Here is a 19,813-nt window from a genome sequence, read left to right on the forward strand (position 1 = left end):
GGCATCAGTCGCCTCCTCTTAGCCTCGGGTTCTTCCTCTTGTAAACCTCACAGGGTTGGTGAACTAAGTGAAAACATGAACGTCAGGCAGCTAGCACACTCCTTGGCAAATGTTAGGGCCTAAATATAAGAATATTTTAATGAGATTGTAATGGCATGAAAGAAACTTTCCTCACTCCCTTAGAGTGTCCCTTACTTGCTTAAAAATACTTGAACTAGTGAAAAAGTTGTTCATTTTAATACTGTAATGTTTTCAAATGAATTAACACCATTTTAAGATTAATTCCAATGTTCTTGGTTATATCTAAATGATGTTGGTGTAACACAGATGCATCAAATTAGCATTAAAGAGAACTGAGACAGATGTGAGAGACACCTCGTTCCTCCTGTTTATCATAATGGAATTGAATGTTAGGGCATAAACAGCTCTGCTATCAAGTTGTATACCCTTATTTAGGTGTATATGGATAATTGTTGTTTGATGTTAATGAGCACTAACTCAAGCCAGTGAGACTGGTTTAGTTATAGAGCAAAGAAAAAAATGTCATGAGATTTGGAACTTAATAGAGATGTAATTTGCTCCTTCAACAGATGTTGATGAATGTGCAGAAAACATAAATCTCTGTGAGAATGGACAATGCCTCAACGTCCCGGGTGCATATCGCTGCGAGTGTGAGATGGGCTTCACTCCAGCCTCAGACAGCAGATCCTGCCAAGGTGGGTCACCAGGATTCCAACTCATTTCCAAGTTGGATCAACTACAACAAATGAAACCACAAAAAGGGCTGAACAGGCTCCACCTGGAAGCAGAATACACAGCACATGCTGCACACATAAAAGTCATTTGTTTAAGCATGGATTATTTTGCCGAATGAATAATGATGAAGGTGGCTTTCATCTCTTATGAAGTTTTCCTGGCCAAGAGCCAAGAGTTGGAACTTTGGCTTATTCGTTTTTTTTTTTTTAACTATTTCTTTTTTTATCACTAAATGAATGAAATGTGGATAAACTGTTCAGCTTTTAAAATATATTGTGTACCTCAATCACTGCTATTTAATGTGTTTATCAAAATCTAAGTAGCTCATTTTTGGCATTACCTTTATGCTTTAGTCAACTGTCTGTATGTCTGGGACTGGAAGTCCTCTTCAGGGACTCATCAAGAACTACACCTTTTGCTTAATAGTCATGTCTCCTGCCTCTAAGTTATGACATCACCCCCTTTCCTAGAAATGGGACTTCGTGACTAGTGTGATATCTTTCCAAGAAAAAGAAGTTGGCTTTTCTTTTACATTAGAGACTCAATTCACATTACGTAGAGTTTGGGCCATCATTGTGTTCATAAAAGTACGTGAAAATGTAAATAAAGGAGAAGGATTGAAAACAATTCATATGCCATAACGTTTTAACAAAATTAGTGATTCATAGAAAACCTTAAAAAAAAGCTCAGGCTAACTGCTAGCAAAGATTATAAAATGAAACCAGATTACAGGCTTTCCCTACATGAGTATCTAATCAAATGAACAGAAATAGTAAATGCCAGCGTGCGCGCGCGCACACACACACACACACACACACACACACACACACACACTTCACCAGCATCAACCAAACAAAAATTATGCAATCTGGGGTAGCTTGGAGTAGAGCCTGACTCTGCCCCACCACCAGAAGTGTCACTGAAGAAAGAAAGTGTGCCTAAAAGATCATGGCAATTTCCATAAATATCTACCAATTTGAAGAGAATCAGAATGAGAGAATGAATAGTAGGCTCTGGGAAGATGATATTAGAAACTGAAAGTATTCATGCTTCTACTTTGACCTGCTAGGTTGGGCAGAACCTAAACCATTTTATACAAGGCATCTGTAGAATGAGCTTTATTTTTTTCCTAGTCCTGGTTCCTTCTAAGCATTGAAGTCAATTAGTAGAAACTGTGAGTCAATGTGTTTATGGAATTACATGATTTATTACCCACGTCAGCTTGACAAGAATTGGTGGGAAAAGGGACAAGTTAGCAGTAGCCAGACACATTTGCCAACATAAAATTTCAAAATTAATCCTTTATACATAAGACAGCATTTCCCTTTCATAATTCTGTTCCATTATTTGTGGCCTAGGGTCTTCCAAAACTTCTTGCAGAACCTCCCTCAAGGTGATGCTAAATAGTTTCTGTTTACTGTACTTCCTTCTCATGTTGGCTTTCCCAAAATATGTTGTTTCCATGGAGAGAAATCCCAGTTGCCAGGGCACCTGAGAGTGGCACACATGTAGCTCACCCTTTGCTCCATTTAACCAGATGCCAACTTTTGAGATCCCCAAAATGCAATTCCATGGTTCTGCCTGTTTCTCTATGGTTTTGTCTTCTCTCTTTCTATGAGATCTGGCACATTTAGACAGTTTATCCTGAATTTATTACTTTAATTCCTTGATATTTTCCCATCTTATTATAAATTGATGCCCCTTTGAATTGATCCTCTAAACAACATTTTCCACTCAGCATCTACCTCTAATCATAAATTCTCAGAATTTCTATAGAGTTTAAAAAACTGCTGGAGTTGGCCATTTCCCAGTATTCTTCACCAAAATGGGAAGGTACAGAACCTGCAAGAACCTCCTCAGGGACAGGTTAGGACTCCATCAGATGGAGTAAACCCAGATACAGAGCATTTAGTATGATTTCCGAAGAGAGAGCAGGGGCCAGGTTTACCAACAAAGAGCACACAGAGCCCAGTGGAGGTCCTCCCATCCGTATTTCTCCTCTTCCCCCACCTTATGAAACTCTGGGCCACAGAATAGAAGCTATAATGAAACCCATACCCCAAGCTGTCTTCCAAAGAAAGCCCAAATCAAAAAAGAAGGGAGGATGTCGAGAAGCTCCATCTAAACTGTATCTCAGAGTACAGTTGACACTTGAATAACATGGGGGCTAGGGACACTTACCCTCAGCATGGGGAGAAATCTGTGTATAACTTGTAGTCGGCCCTCAGTGTTCACAGTTCTCTGCATTCGCGGTTCCATGTCCACACATTTAACCAACTGCAGATAGTGTAGTTGCACTACATACGCTCTAGTATTTACTATTGAAAAAAATCCATGTATAAGTAGACCTGCACAGTTCAAATGTATGTTGTTCAAGCATCAACTGTATATAAAACTCTTGAAAGAGCTGACCAAGTAATGTGTAAACAAACTGAAACAACAGCAACTGTGCAGGTGTTCTATGGAAACAACAACAACAACAAAAGCATACAAAAAGCAGACAATCAATCCAGAGTAGAGGAAAACTACTTAAGGAACAAGAGCAAATTTTGCATAGGTATATTGTACCTCAGATAACCTTAATAAAAACATATGATTGAACAAGTTCAAAGTGATTATAAAAACAGAAAAAAAAGACAAAAAGAGATACTGCAGAGTTAAGGGAAACAAAAAACGTGGACCAGTGCAGCAAAATAAGAGAACAATTAAATAGACACAGCAAAGAATAGAGGAGATGAAAATGTAATTACTACCATAGAGAATGGACGTGAGATAATCACAGTGAAAAAAAGGGGGGAGAGGATAAATTAACACTGTTAGAGAAAAGACAAAGACCATAAACTTAAGTATAATGGGTGTTTCTGAAGTGAAGAGTCCCTAAAAATTGAATAGAAAAAAAGTATTAAACAACCAAACATTTTCCTGAAATAGAAGAAGGAACTGAATATACAGAAAGAAGTAAATCATTTTTATTTAACCTTATTGAATTTGTCAACTTAAGTAATAGAGATTCTTCAAACTGCAGATAGAAAAGGCAAGTCATGAACAAAACAAACATTCAGTACCAACACACATTAGAATGCTGCCCTCACAGTTATAAGGACACATGTGACAAGAAAGCTATACCTCAGAGTTAGTTAATTATAAAGACAATAGACAGGGCTTCCCCGGTGGCGCAGTGGTTAAGAATCCTCCTGCCAGTGCAGGGGACACGGGTTCGAGCCCTGGTCCGGGAAGATTTCGCATGCCAAGGAGCAACTCAGCCAGTTGCACCAGCAACTGAGCCTGTACTCTAGAGCCCACACGCCACAACTGCTGAAGCCCGCGCACCACAACTGCTGAAGCCCTTGCGCCTAGAGCCCATGCTTTGCAACAAGAGAGGCCACCGCAATGAGAAGCCTACACACCACAACGAAGAGTAACCCTTGCTCACCGCAACTAGAGAAAGCCTGCACGCAGCAATGAAGACCCAACACAGTCAAAAATAAATAAATAAAATAAATAAATTTATTTTAAAAAAAAGACAATAGACATATCCTGACAAGTGAAATAATTCAGAAAGAAACCACCTGTGGGATCTCCCTTCTTGTCTTGGGCAAAACAAAAACAAAAAAAACACACAGCTTATCAGCAATGAAAAACAGCCAATCAAGAAGTAAATGGAGGGCTTCCCTGGTGGCGCAGCGGTTGAGGGTCTGCCTGCCGATGCAGGGGACACGGGTTTGTGTCCCGGTCTGGGAAGATCCCACATGCTGCGGAGCGGCTGGGCCTGTGAGCCATGGTCGCTGAGCCTGTGCGTCCGGAGCCTGTGCTCCGCAACAGGAGAGGCCGCAACAGTCAGAAGCACGCGTACCGCAAAAAAAAAAAAAAAAAAAAAAAAGAAGTAAATGGAGAAGTGACAATAAAAACATTATTGATTCCTTTAAAGAATTAGTACTAAATACTGTAGAGATTATGGTAAATGCCATGAACATTTAAAAAATGAAAATAATATGAATAACAAAAATGAGTTGGAAGCATACATGGATGCTAATCGTTAATCATCATTGTATAGAATCCATTAATACTGTCTTAAAATTGTGTTTGAATTTTAACATAAAGCCAAAAGATGATACAGTTTTAGTGTTTTCATCAATTCTTACCATTAGAAAGCATTTTAGAAGATACTGAGATAATGAAAAATTGATCTGACGCATGGAAATTGTTTCAGCTTTACTCTGTGAATATGCACTGAGAAATATCAATGTTTGGAATGGTGTTCATCCAATTACAATGATAATTCTGGATAGAAGCATTTTTGAGTGATTTTTGTTCTTGCTGTCTTATTTTCTGTGTTTCCTATCTTTTCTGTTTCCTATCACCACTTTTCTGTATTGTTCAAATTTCTGAATATGCATCAATTTTATAAAAACAAGGCAGTATTCTCTTAAAATACCTTATTCCACGCAACTTTTACGTTATTTAAATGGAAGTTATTTCTAATAAAGTTCACTTAAAAGTAAAATGCATATGCAGAAGGCTGATAATACAATTCCACTTCAATTTATAGATTAACACAACTCAATTATAAACTAACTTAATGAGTCTTTACTGATTTATATAAAAAGAATAACTTTGTTTATTGCCCCAACACAAGTAAAGAAAACTTTACACATCAATTGAACTTCTAGACACAATTTGAACTATACTTTAAATATAAGATAGTTGCAATGCTTTATTTTGACAATCATAAATGACCAAAAGACCCGTTTATACTTAAGATATAACTGTCTCAAGACAGCATTTTAGAATGACTTGTCTAGTCTAGCCTAAAATGGCATGCCTGGTCTGCATTCTCAGGATATGAGGTAATTTGTGTACAAAAATGTCCATCCTCTTCCTATGAGTAGAAATACAGATTACTTCTACAGCTGTACAGGCACACTATGCCTTCATTTTCATACAAATGAGGAGTAATAACTTCTTGTTTATTTTGAGTTAAAGCTTCATGGAAGACTTTCATAAACTGAATTTATGATTTCAGTCCAATAGAGATATCTTAATGAGATTTGGAGGAATGTGGGGCAATGGATGATCTTATTACACACTACTGGGAAAAAACTTCTTTCCCTGTTTATAACTGACTTTATTATAACAGATCAGATTACGTAACAAGAAAGAAGTTTAAAAAATTAAACTTAAATAATTTAAAAGATATATTTAATATTTAAAATATTTATGTTGTATATTTTGTATGTTGTAGATGTTTATAAAACATCTGCTGTTTTCACTTAATGTAATCTTTGAATTTGTTTTTATCTTTAATTTTTTACAATCTTATTCCTTTAACACGTTCATATTTAATTTCTAAAAGGTTTTTATGCCCTAGGCCAATTTTTTCCTGAAATATTTTACAGGTCAAGACAGTAAAATACTGTCAATAAAATAAGACAATATTCTTTCATATTTCTGACCCATATAAACATTAGTTGCTTGCCATTTATGTGACATCTCTGGTCAAAGAAAAAAAATTTTTTGCTGCATAAAAACATCTGAGGAGATAGAATAATTTATTAATGTCATACAGTAAATCTAAATGTCTTTGTAATCAAGAGATTACTATTTTTTTTAATCTCCAGATATCGATGAATGCTCCTTCCAAAATATTTGTGTCTTTGGAACATGTAATAATTTGCCTGGAATGTTTCATTGTATCTGTGATGATGGTTACGAATTGGACAGAACCGGAGGGAACTGTACAGGTATGGCCAGTTATGGGCTTAATTGTGTTCTTATTAGTTGAAATGAACATTTTGTGCTAGATATAGAAGTTCCTCAAATTTCTGCTTAGCCTGCTATGCCTTGGGCTATGCATTTTTTTGAAAAAGAAAATTACATTCTGATACATTTATTGTTTTATTATTTTTTTATTAATTTTTATTGGAATATGGTTGCTTTACAATGTTGTGTTAGCCTCCACTACACAACAAAATGAATCAGCCATACACATACAGATATCCCCTCCCTTTTGGACTTCCCTCCCATTTAGGTTACCACAGTGCATTAGGTAGAGCTCCCTGTGCTATACAGTACGTTCCCATCAGTTGTCTATTTTATACATAGTGTCAATAATGTATATGTGTCAATCCTAGTCTCCCAGTTCCTCACACCCCACCCCTTTCCCCCTTGGCTGATACATTTATTTTTAACTATTGAATGGATCCATTGTAATATAAACAACTTAATATTAAATATCCAACACGAAATTAGTAAAGTATTTCTTTGTATGTATTTGTGATGTCCACATATATGTACAAATATATAATACATATGTTTAAGTATAATTAAACAAACAGTGATAAAATGTTTTTCTTCAGAATTGCAACGTTTCATTATAATTTATTTATTAAGGATATTAAATGATATCATCATGAATACTGTGTGACTGATCTATGGAAACTGCTTTAGGTGTATACAAGTATTTCATTTTTATTTCATTGTTCTGAGTCCCTCCTAAAGATTTTTAGTCTACTGACTTGCAAAATTTCCACCAAATTCTTTGGAACAGCAGTATGCAGAAGGAAAGTAAAGATGTTAATGTGGGCATTTTAAATGTTTTTCCTAGATATTGATGAATGTGCAGATCCAATAAACTGTGTGAACGGCCTATGTGTCAACACTCCTGGTCGCTATGAGTGTAACTGTCCACCCGATTTCCAGCTGAACCCCACCGGTGTGGGTTGTGTTGGTAAGCAAAAGCTATATGAAACAAATGAATAGAAGTACATAGAGTTCAATACTCATACTCTCTTGTGATGACCATTTACTACAATTAACTTGAGAACAAAATAGTAGTCCTTTACCTGAAGAAACTCTAGATTACCAAAATATATGGTCACTTTTATCCTGCTTATTTTCCAAGTCATATTTTGAAACAGGAATTTTTGAGACATCTGCTCCCACCACCTCCTCTCACAGACTTGAGAACCAGGGCCCTAGAGGTGCAGTCATTTGTTCAAGGTCTCAGAGCTTGCACATGGCAAAGCTGAATTCAGCAGTGTCCCGAGTTGCCCGGCTCCCTGTCCAGTACATTGGCCAGGACAGATGTGTTTGAAATGTGGAATCAGTTTTACAAAATGAATATGTTTCAGGTTTATGCATGACAACTGACAGGCAAACAGTTAATGGCATTTATAGGACCATTTCAGGTATATATTTTTTCAAAACCAAGAAAATACAGAATAAAATTTGAGTTAGCCATGATTAAATTCCCATTAAAATTTCTAGTAAGGTTGTTTGTGCCTTTTTCTTCTGCAAATTATTTTCAAAATGACTTACAAATATAAAAAATTAAAAAAGTTTACTGGATGCATATGGCAGATAACAAGGACTGTTTTTCCTGATACCAAAGGCTAAGAATATGCAAACTCTGTGAACCAGCAGCTCCTCTCTGGGCTTTAGATATCAAATAAAGTAACTTACAGGCCCATACGGAAACATAAGGAAAAATATTCAGTGCCTCATTATTTGCAGTGGCAAGAATTTAGAAGCCATATTTGGAGAGTGGATAGATTGAAAAAGAATCGCAGTTGAATACTGTGGAGTTGATGGATTGGATGTTATAAAGATGGAATGAGGTATACGACAAAATACCATTTATAGAAATTTAAAATGTGCACACGAAAACAAAAATACAATTTTGCAGGAGCAGAGACCAAAAGAATAATATTAAACACATTCATATGGTTGGGTAGGGGATGAGGAATGAGAATGGAGAGCAGGGATAAAAGAGAGAGAATGGGAGGGAAGGAGGAAGGAAGGATGAATGAATACAGCCTAGTAAGAGCAGAACCATGAGTTAACACCTCTGTCTGCACCGGAGTCAGCAACAAAAACAAAACCAAAAAAAAAAAAAAAAGTAAAATAATAAAAAGCTGCCAAAGTGATTATAATGTGCAGCTGGAGATGAAAACTACTTGGTAGACTGTAATAAGGACTTTGGATTTTACTCTGATTGACGTGGGACACCACTGGGAGTGGCCTGGGCTAAGGTAATGCTTCTGAAGGATGACTCCGGCTATGGTGGGGAAAATAGACTATAGTTGGGTCCAGAGATGAGTTAGGAAACAATTGCGATAGTCCAGATGAGGGACGATGGTGGCTTGAACTCAGGTTGTAGTGATTTAGAAGCAGTGGTAAGTCATCAGAGTCCAGATATATTTTGAAAGTAGTGTTGACAGACCTTATTACTGGATTGAATAAGGCATGATAGTAAGAATTCAAAGTTTGACTGCAAGGTATAGGGCCTGAGCAATTAAAAAATTGGAGTTTCCGTTTATTGAAAATGCAGAAGCCTGGGAGAGGATTGGAGCAGGTTTTGTATGTGGAGGAAAGAGTATCAAGTGTTTGATTTTAGACGTGTTAACTCTAAAATACGTTAGATATCTAAGAGGAGAAATCAAATACTAGGCACATGGCAGAAAGATCTGAGTTCAGGGGAGAGGTGAAAGATGGAACCACAAATTTGATAGTATTTAAAGTCATGGAACTAATGAGGTGATCTAGATGGTAATTATGGATAGAGACAAGACAAAGGCTGAGATTCATTGATCTCTTAAGTAGCCTCCCTAAAGTTGTTACAGACTAGCTTTCCCAAAACCTGCAAAACTCAATGTGCAAATTGAAACTAAACTGTGGGAGAATGGAGATTATGGGGAGGAGAGGAAGGAGATGGCGTTATCAATATTTCAGTGATAGGATACATTGCTTTAAATTAACATATTGGATTTCACTCCCTTTATTGATAAACTCAAGCTATAGATTGATTATAGGAAACATTTTTTGCAGTCATATTATTAAAGGTCCAGAATGTCCCAGATGAGTAATTGCTTACTATCTTGTTTAGTCCATGATCTATATGGATGTCTAGATGTAGGAAAGTGTAATTTATTTAATTCCTGCAACTCAGTTTTGAAAAAGTTTAAAGCAAGAGATTATTCTGTTCTGGGGATTAATGTACAGAATTTGAATTTCATCATTTGAGTGACCATTCTCCAAAACAGGCATTCTTACTCTGATAAGGACAATTTTAAGTTCCTGTGTTGCCCTGCAGACAATCGAGTGGGCAACTGTTACCTGAAGTTCGGTCCTCGGGGCGACGGGAGTCTCTCCTGCAACACTGAGATTGGGGTGGGCGTCAGCCGCTCCTCCTGTTGCTGCTCTCTGGGGAAGGCCTGGGGGAACCCCTGCGAGACCTGCCCCCCTGTCAATAGCAGTGAGTATGGAACGGAAGAAGAGGAAAGAAACACTGGTAGCTGAGCACTAGCTACCATTTTCTTCTGGTGCTAGGGGGTGGGGGAGGTAGTGAGGGTCAAAACTTTGAATCTGGACTACTTTCAATGATTGTGCTGAAACCAGCCAAGAGTGTGTCATATAAAAGGAATCTGAATTCCTCTCTTCTTACTGTTTTTCTTGATAATGCTAAAAAGAAAAAACAGTTTTTAACCACAATCCAATATGAATGATGATAATATCAGTTCTCCCTGGTGTCACAGATAAAGACCATTCCTGGTTCTTTTCCACAGTTGTTTTAGTTCGGGTTCATAGGTGAGTTGTATTCCTCAAGTCCAGTCATATTATGTCTTAAATTGAAATGTATGTCCTGATATGAACATAGGTGAAACTTTTGAATTGTTGAGTCTTTCAGTTTTTATTTACTAGCCAGAAGGGTTGTGATATAAATTATCTGAAAATAATCTTTTTCTTTAATTAAAAGCAAATGGGTTTTGTTATTCTACTTTGTATATAATTTATGAAGTAATCATCTTATTCCAAGTAAAATGTAATGTACTTTTTAAAGATAATGTATTTGAAAAGGCACTAAGGAAAATATAGATACACCCCTTAGGATATGCGCTTTGAGCCTGGCAGTTGTTAAGTGCTAATTCACTGTCAGCCTCTTGCACACAGGTATCAAATTTCTTTTTTTCCATTGTTTTGCAGCTGAATATTACACTTTGTGTCCTGGAGGTGAAGGCTTCAGACCTAACCCCATCACAATCATCTTAGAAGGTGAGCATACCTCTAATTGTCACCAGATTTAAACAAGGTAAAGAATTTACTTTAGAGCAAATCTGGTAGAAAAGTTAGTGTGGAACAGTCCCAACAAGATTATTTTGCAAAATTACAGATGGACAATTACCAGTCTGATGAATAACCATTTGTAAATCAGAAAGATTTGACCCATTGCAGTGACCTGATGTGTGATTGTTCTGCAGAGAAACTCTTTTTATAATTATCCCCAACTTTAATCATCCTCAGCTTGCTGTAATTACTCTTCTCAGATTATAGCAAAGTTCCATGACAAAGCCAAGAAAATTCGTGGTCAGAATAAACCTCTCATCTAAGTGTGCATTCACGTGGATGTGTGGAAGTCTGCAGGTCCTACAGTATCACACGTTTGAAAGCTCTCATAGTAACTCTTATCTTTCATGATGGTATCTGAGCTGTCTCCCCTTTTGCAGATATTGATGAATGCCAGGAGCTACCAGGTCTCTGCCAGGGTGGAAACTGTATCAACACTTTCGGGAGCTTCCAATGTGAGTGCCCTCAAGGCTACTACCTCAGTGAGGAAACCCGCATCTGTGAAGGTGAGATAAATTTATACCTAGAAATTATTAGTGCTATTTAAAACAAAATTACTGGTCAGGCCTGGAGAAAAAGGGTCCATCTTCAAATTTTATCAAAGGATATGTTGAGACTGGTTCATAGCTTTTTTCTTTTCCTATCAGTGCTGCTAAGTTGTATGATGATAAAATTAATTTACAGATTATTTGCCACAATTTACCATTATTTTTCTCTGAGTAAATGGGTTGGTAATAAGTGGGGGAAGCTGGAATAATATGAAAACATTCAGTATCAAAATAAGTTATTAGTTCAAATACCAATAAGTTACATTTTATATAGAAAAATAGGTAAGTTTGAAATGCAACCATTAGGCTAATATTTTCAGTAACTTTTAAATGTTGGACAACATAGTATGAAGCAGTTCAAAGGTTATGCAGATGCCTTTCTTGGTTCCATCCCCAACTTCTCACATGGCGGTGTAATCATCCTTTTAGAGGTCTGTCTCCCCACTAGACTGGGAGCTTCTTGAAGCAAGATCCACATCTATTTCATCTTTATAGCTACAAGTTCTAGCTTACAGTAGAATCTCAGTATTTATTTATGGAATGAATGAATGAATGCTTCTCAAAAATGAACCTTAAACATGTAATGTAATTGTTTCCATTATAACCTTTCTTTTGGAACATGTTAGATAAATGCATCTGGAAGAAATATGATTTAATAAGGAGAATTACCCAGCAGCTGTGCTACTTCTAGAATCTCTGAATGGGTGCTAATTTGAAAGGAAAGCCTTTTTAATTTTAAAGAAAAAGGCTTTTCTAACTGCATTCAGTTTAAAGTTGACACTAATATTTGGTTTTCAACGACATAAGAGGAAAGTAGCTTTAAAGCAATTCCATTTGACGAATATGAAATTTCAATTAAAAAGTATAGGTGACATTTAAGTTATTTTTTGCCACTTTGGAATAGTTTATTTTGATCATCTTTATTTTTGAATGTTAGGTTTTTATTCTTCAGAAGAAGGACATGTTTTATATCATGTAAATGCATATTTGGGGGCATTTCCTATGTAATTGCTTTAAATTCTGAATTTTATAAAAATAAGATAAATTCTATAAAAACATGAATTTGGGGAATCAACCATATGCTTTGTTCAGTAGTTTAAGTGATATAAATTCATGGGGAAAATATTTACTAATTAATGGACATTCTTGCATCCTCTAGATATTGATGAGTGTTTTGCACATCCTGGTGTGTGTGGACCTGGGACTTGCTACAACACCCTGGGAAATTACACCTGCATTTGCCCACCTGAATACATGCAGGTCAATGGAGGCCACAACTGTATGGGTAGGTAAAGGTCTCTGAGATTGATTAGGTCACAGTTGCTGGCTTCCTGGCCAACAGTTATCTCCCAGATACTTACATCTCAGAATTATTATTCAGAAAGTTTGGAAGTTAAATCTTTATGAATAGTGAAGTATCTCAAAGTCTTATAAACTTCTGGGTCTGTACCATATTTTTGAACTTTGGCTACATAGTTGCATGTTACAAAGCATGAGTCAGGTAGAAAATTTCATCAAATATTGTAAATATATATTCTTGAATAATTTTTATTTTCCATTCATGTAAAGTGAACATTATTTTATGAATAAGAGAACATTTAAAATTTAACATGTAATCCTTTTTAAGTTAAATAAATGCATTTGAATAGAGAAGTATTTATTAACTTTGTCCCCCCAAGAAAATTGTAAATGAAACCCCTTATTTAAAAACAGGAAAGATGCTTATCTAAAAAATGATTTGTGTTCAGCTTAAGGAATTATTTTAAGATACCTCCAAACGACCGTGAAAATTTTCAGAGTTAATCGAGGAAGTTTGGTGTGTCCAGGTGTGTGGGGTTTGCTATTAGCTGCTTGCTGATAGGATTGGTTGGCTTACTTGTTTTTCTCTATGTAGACATGAGAAAAAGCTTCTGCTACCGAAGCTATAATGGAACCACTTGTGAGAATGAGTTGCCTTTTAATGTGACAAAGAGGATGTGCTGCTGCACATACAATGTGGGCAAAGCCTGGAACAAACCTTGTGAACCATGCCCAACGCCAGGAACGGGTAAGCACACAGCTCCTGCTTCTGCTGAAGGCCGAGTCAGTGACACAGGTATACATGTAACAGTAGAGGAAAAGCAAAAAGTACTAAAAGTACGGAAAGCAGACACACTCCGTTCTGAAAATATCCAAGAGCTCATATGGCTCGGTTTCTGAAGCAGCCCTCTTTGGGATTCAAACACTAATTCCTGAGATGTCTGTTGAGTAGGAGTCTGGATCCTGAAAATAAGCCGCATTGCTGAAATTAAAATTTATAACGCTAGCCCATTTAAACTCATTATCTTAAAACGTGCTGCTTACTTATTCTTTTATTCATAAAACAAGTATTTATTGAGAAACTATTGTGTGTCATTGTGCTATATTTAGAAGGTGTCATTTTGATTTAAAAATTTGTGGTCATTTATAAAGTCCAGCAAGCTCAGTGAGTATCTTTTTAGTTCGACCTTGGAAAATATGCAAAAAATGGATTTGATGAGCAAACTTAACATAAAAGCAATGTAGTGTCAAAGTTTTCCTTATGCATCATTTCCCTCAAACTTACCTGAAATTTTTAGGCAGAAAAGAGAACTGGTCTTTACACAGTAAAATTTTTCTCCAAGCACAGATTCTTTTGAAAGAAAAACTGAACGATAATAGAGACAAGAGCAAAAAAATTGTCTTAAAATTGTTGCCCACTCAGGTTCCTTTATGACCTGAGAAGGGATCACTCTTAATAGTTGTAGATACTAAGAGATGAACTACTAGGACAAATAGGAAACAATGGTTATGCATTTGTTACCAAATACAGTATTACTTAGGGTATATTTATTAAAATGTTTCATTTAACATGATGAAATTAAGGAGAGGCATGGTGAAAAGTGACATATGGGGCCTTTCTCAGTGGCTTAAATTCAGTGGGCAAATGAATTTTCTCTTTTTTTCTTTTTTTAATTGAAGTATAATTAATATACAATATTATTTTCAGGATTACAACATAGTGATTTGACATTTATATACATTACGGATTGATCTCCACAATAAGTCTAGTAACCATATGTCCCCATACAAAGTTATTGCAATTTTATTGACCATTCCTTATGGATACATTACTTTCCTGTGACTTATTTATTTTATAGCTGGAAATCTGGCCCTCTTAATCCCTCACATCTATTTTGCCCAACCCCCAACTCCCTTCCCCTCTGGTGACCGCCAGTTTTTCTTTATAACTATGATTCTGTTTCTGTTTTGTTTCGTTCGTTTGTTTTGTTTTTTAGATTCCACATATAAGTGAAGTCATACATTGCTTGTCTTTCTTGGTCTCACTTATTTCACTTAGCAAAATGCCCTCTAGATTCATCTATGTTGTTGAAAGTGGCAAGATTTCATTCATTATTATGGCTGAGTAATATTCCATTGTGTATATATATGTGTGTGTGTATATATACATACAGTATATCACATCTTGTTTATCACTTCATCCATCAGTGGATACTTAGGTTGCTTCCATATCTTGGCTATTGTAAATAATGCTGCAGAGAACATAAAAATGTATATATCTTTTTGAGTTAGTGTTTTGATTTCTTCCCATAAATACTCAGGGGTGGAATTGCTGAATTGTATGGCAGTTTTATTTTTAATTTTTTGAGAAACCTCCATACTGTTTTCCATAGTGGCTGCACTAATTTACATTCCCACCAACAGTACACAAGTGTTCCCTTTTCTCCTCATCCTCACCAGCACTTGTTATTTGTGGTCTTTTTTTTTTTTTTTTTTTTTTGCGGTACGCGGGCCTCTCACTGTTGTGGCCTCTCCCGTTGTGGAGCACAGGCTCCGGATGCGCAGGCTCAGTGGCCATGGCTCACGGGCCCAGCTGCTCCGCGGCATGTGGGATCCTCCCGGACCGGGGCACAAACCCGTGTCCCCTGCATCGGCAGGCAGACTCTCAACCACTGCGCCACCAGGGAAGCCCTATTTGTAGTCTTTTTGATAATAGCCATTCTGACAGGTGTGAGGTGATATCTCATTGTGGTTTTGCCTTGCCTTCCCCTGATGATCACTGACATAGAGCATCTTTTCTTGTGTCTGTTGGCCATCTGTATGTCTTCCTTGGAAAAATGTCTGTTCAAGTCCTCTGCCCATTTTTAACTAGATTGTAATTTTTATATTGAGTTGTGACCATTCTTTGTATATTTCAATATTAACCCCTTATTGGATATATCATTTGCAAATATCTTCTCCCATTCAGTAGATTGCCTTTTCATTTTGTAGATGATTTCCTTCACTGTGCAAAAGGTTTTTCGTTTGATATAGTCCCATTTGTTTATTTTTGCTTTTCTTTCCCTTGCCTGAGGGCTTTTCTTTCCCTTGCCTGAGGAGACAGATTCAAAAAAATATTGCTAAGACCAGTGTCAAAAAGCATACTGCTTATGTTTTCTACTAGGAGTTTATGGTTTCCAGTCTTACATTTAAGTCTCTAATCTATTCTGAGTTTATTTTTTTATATGGTGTAAGAAAGTGGCCAGTTTCAATCTTTTGCAAGTGTCTATACAGTTTTCCCAGCACCATTTATTGAAGAGACTGTGTTTTCCCCACTGTATAATCTGGGCTCCTGTGTCATAAATTAAGTGATCACATAAGTGTGGGTTTACTTCTGGACTCTCTATTCTGTTCCATTGATTTATGTGTTTGTTTTCGTACCAGCACCATACTGTTTTTTTTTTTGTTTTTTTTTTGCCGTATGCAGGCGTCTCACTGCTGTGGCCTCTCCCATTGCGGAGTACAGGCTCCGGACACGCAGGCTCAGTGGCCATGGCTCACGGGCCCAGCCGCTCCGCGGCACATGGGATCCTCCCAGACCGGAGCATGAACCCATGCCCCTTGCATTGGCAGGCGGACTCTCAACCACTGCGCCACCAGGGGAGCCCAGCACCATACTGTTTTGATGACTGTAGCTTTGTAGTATAGTTTGAAATCAGGGATCTTAATACCTCCAGCTCTGTCCTTCTTTCTTAATACATTATTGACTGGGGGATTTTTGTAGAAACTAATGCCTGTGGCTGTAATACATCTCCAGTCAAAAATGTGTTAAGATTGCTTTGGCACAAGTGGATTTTCTTAGCTCTATCTTGCCCTAGTTTTATTCCAAAAAAAACAAATAGGAACATTTTTATAATTCTGTAATTTGAAAACTTCACCAGTTAGAAATTGAAAATCATTGGTTTGGGGAATAAAATATTACTTTTTTAGGTGAGAGGAAGTAAAGGGCTTAGGTCTGATAGACTAGTCTGTATTTAAATCACAGCTCTGCCATGATTATTTATCCTTTCTGAAACTGATTCCTCGTATGCTAAATAAGGATAATAAATCAGTGGTGACAGTGACTAATTGATATGGTTATAAGGACGATCATTTATTTATTTATTTTTGGTTGTGCTGGGTCTTAGTTGCAACAGGTGGGCTCCTTAGTTGGAGCTCACAGGCTCACATGCCACAGTTGTGGCATGCCAACTGTTAGTTGCCGCATGCATATGGGATCTAGCTCCCTGACCAGGGATTGAACCCAGGCCCCCTGCACTGGGAGCATGGAGTCTTAACCACTGCACCACCAGGGAAGCCCCTTATAGTGATGATTAAATGAGATGATGTATACAAATTACAGGTCGCATATTGCCATGCAGTTAGAAGCCATTAAATTGAGCATCTGTGATGTGCCTTTCTATATGTTCTGGATGCTTGGTGAATATTGGTGGATGAAACAGACAAAGTCCCTCCCCAGATAGCACTTGGCATATAGTCTGCAGTATGTGTTTACTTGATACTGTTTTCAAGAGGTTTATTCATGTGTGTAGCAGTGGGCATTAGAAGAAATATGCTTCTTAAAAATTAGACTGTTAGTTTGGTGAATTATGTGGAGTGACTCTCATAGTCTCTGTTTTATTCCATGATGCAGTTTTTGATGCCTCAAATTTCACATTCCAACAAATAGACATTTATGTTAAAAAAAGACATAATTCATGTCTCATTCATTACTCATTGTTAACATGTTTCACCACTACAGAATTATTTTTGCATGCCTATGCCTTTGTGCAATTCTAATCCCTTTTTAAATTGGTACACTAACCTGGTTTTTCAATCTATGTAAATCGGGTCATTTTTAAAGCCCTCCATATCCAAATACAAAGAATTTAAATGCCTAAAGTAGATGTTTTGAATCTCATAATGATTTACTTCTAATATCAGAGCAGTAAAAAGTTAATGATGATAATAATAAGAATAGCAATAATAATAATGATAAAGTGTGCCTAGATTCACTTCTTGCAGAAGCTGGCATTGTTATCAAATAAATATAATTGAAATTAAAATGTCTCATTGTGAATAATATAAAATACATCTGTCAGTAAAAGTAATACTATGTAAAATGTTATTTTGAAGGAGTTTGAGAATTTTAAGAGGGCATTTGCTTTGTTTATATTTTAAAGCTGACTTTAAAACTATATGTGGAAATATTCCTGGATTCACCTTTGACATTCACACTGGAAAAGCTGTTGGTGAGTTTTTACTAAATTATGTTTATTTTAATACATGTAGCATTTTGTAAAAATTTGTTCAGTGTTTTTAAAGTACCATAAAAGATAATAATCTGTATTTGGATCTAATATGGTTAGACAAGAAAGAAATAACATGTTTAGAGCCTCTAACCAAGTTTTAACAGTGGGATTAGCCATCAACATAGTCTGGTGATTGAGTTATCATAGTTATGTGACTATCTCAAGATTTCATACATATCAAGCTGAAACTTTAGTTTTCCTCTTCATGAATATTGTATTACATGACTCTAAATAATCCACTTTATTTTAACCTTTACCATCTGTTTTTTCATAAGTATACGTTTAAGTTTTGGGTGTATTTTTACAGTATTCCTTTCTCCCAATCTACTTATGAATTTGCAGAATTATTAATTATATAAATCACTTCCTCCTGAATGTACTTTCTGTTGCACAATCTACTTTTCTTCTGCAAAGATTAAATAAACAATATAATTTTAAGTGTCCATTATCAATTCATGTATAACAAAGGACATAAAATTAAAAAAACATAGCTGGCTTTATCAGATGGCTGATAGCAATCTGGGGAGCCTGACATGTAACTTAAGAGGAAGCTTGATTCCCTAGGAAATTCATTTGCTATATTGACACTAATATCACTTGGTATATTTGATCAGCTGCTTCATTTTTTTTCATCACTGTTCAAAGGATATAATATCTTATGGTCTGTATGCTTTCATAAACCACAAAATCATTCATACTTGTATAGAATTGATTTTTGTGACACTGTGTGTTTTCACTCCAGTGTACACATAGTATTATTCAAGGTTTTATGGTGAATACATTAAGCAGAACCCTGTATATTTGATCACATCTGTTCAATTGCAGACATTGATGAATGTAAAGAGATTCCAGGCATTTGTGCAAATGGTGTGTGTATTAACCAGATTGGCAGTTTCCGTTGTGAATGCCCTACGGGATTCAGCTACAATGACCTGCTCCTGGTCTGTGAAGGTAATCTGAATGATGTGTGACCTTATCCAAAAAAGTTTGGCAGACATAACTGGTTTTTAGACAGTTTTCTGATTTTTACTGTTTCTTCTATAGCATTTGGGAGTTGATCACCAAATTGGTTAAGTGAATATAATACTGATGCAATAATGAAGTTTTAAAAATGGAATTGTTGCTCTTTCAGATATTGATGAGTGCAGCAACGGTGATAACCTCTGCCAGCGAAATGCCGACTGCATCAACAGTCCCGGCAGCTACCGCTGTGAGTGCGCTGCAGGTTTCAAACTTTCACCCAATGGAGCCTGTGTAGGTAAGAAAGAGAATGACTTGTTCTTTGACACTGAGCACAATGTTCTTTACACTTCCTGCACTGAAAAACTGTCCATGCTTTCCTATCAAAAAAGGTATTTTCTTTGTCTGGTTTTGGTATCAGGATGATGGTGGCCTCGTAGAATGAGATGGGATGTGTTCCTCCCTCTGCAATTTTTTGGAAGAGTTTGAGAAGGATAGGTGTTAACTCTTCTCTAAATGTTTGATAGAATCCGCCTGTGAAGCCATCTGGTCCTGGACTTTTGTTTGTTGGAAGATTTTTTTTTTTTTTGTAGTATGTGGGCCTCTCACAGTTGTGGCCTCTCCCATTGTGGAGCACAGGCTCCAGACGCGCAGGCTCAGTGGCCATGGCTCACAGGCCCAGCCACTCCATGGCATGTGGGATCTTCCCAGACCGGGGCATGAACCTGTGTCCCTTGCATTGGCAGGCGGACTCTCAACCACTGCACCACCAGGGAAGCCCTGTTGGAAGATTTTTAA

General features: G+C 36.7%; 1 protein-coding gene across 1 annotated transcript in view; it reads left to right on the forward strand.

Annotated features, from left to right (window-relative positions):
* FBN2 (fibrillin 2) overlaps positions 1-19,813 on the forward strand; it is a gene marked incomplete at both ends in the record, with an annotated part of 230,962 nt that overhangs the window by 176,212 nt on the left and 34,937 nt on the right. The window contains 11 exons of the mRNA XM_082837201.1: positions 591-716; positions 6,375-6,497; positions 7,361-7,483; positions 9,848-10,009; positions 10,738-10,806; positions 11,259-11,384; positions 12,586-12,711; positions 13,321-13,473; positions 17,927-17,995; positions 18,881-19,006; positions 19,188-19,313. Of these exons, the coding sequence (XP_082693327.1) occupies positions 591-716; positions 6,375-6,497; positions 7,361-7,483; positions 9,848-10,009; positions 10,738-10,806; positions 11,259-11,384; positions 12,586-12,711; positions 13,321-13,473; positions 17,927-17,995; positions 18,881-19,006; positions 19,188-19,313 (1,329 nt within the window). The remainder of the gene's footprint in view (positions 1-590; positions 717-6,374; positions 6,498-7,360; positions 7,484-9,847; positions 10,010-10,737; positions 10,807-11,258; positions 11,385-12,585; positions 12,712-13,320; positions 13,474-17,926; positions 17,996-18,880; positions 19,007-19,187; positions 19,314-19,813) is intronic.

Source organism: Leucopleurus acutus, assembly GCF_964270905.1.
Source record: "Leucopleurus acutus genome assembly, chromosome: 3".
In the NCBI taxonomy this organism is placed as follows: domain Eukaryota; kingdom Metazoa; phylum Chordata; class Mammalia; order Artiodactyla; family Delphinidae; genus Leucopleurus; species Leucopleurus acutus.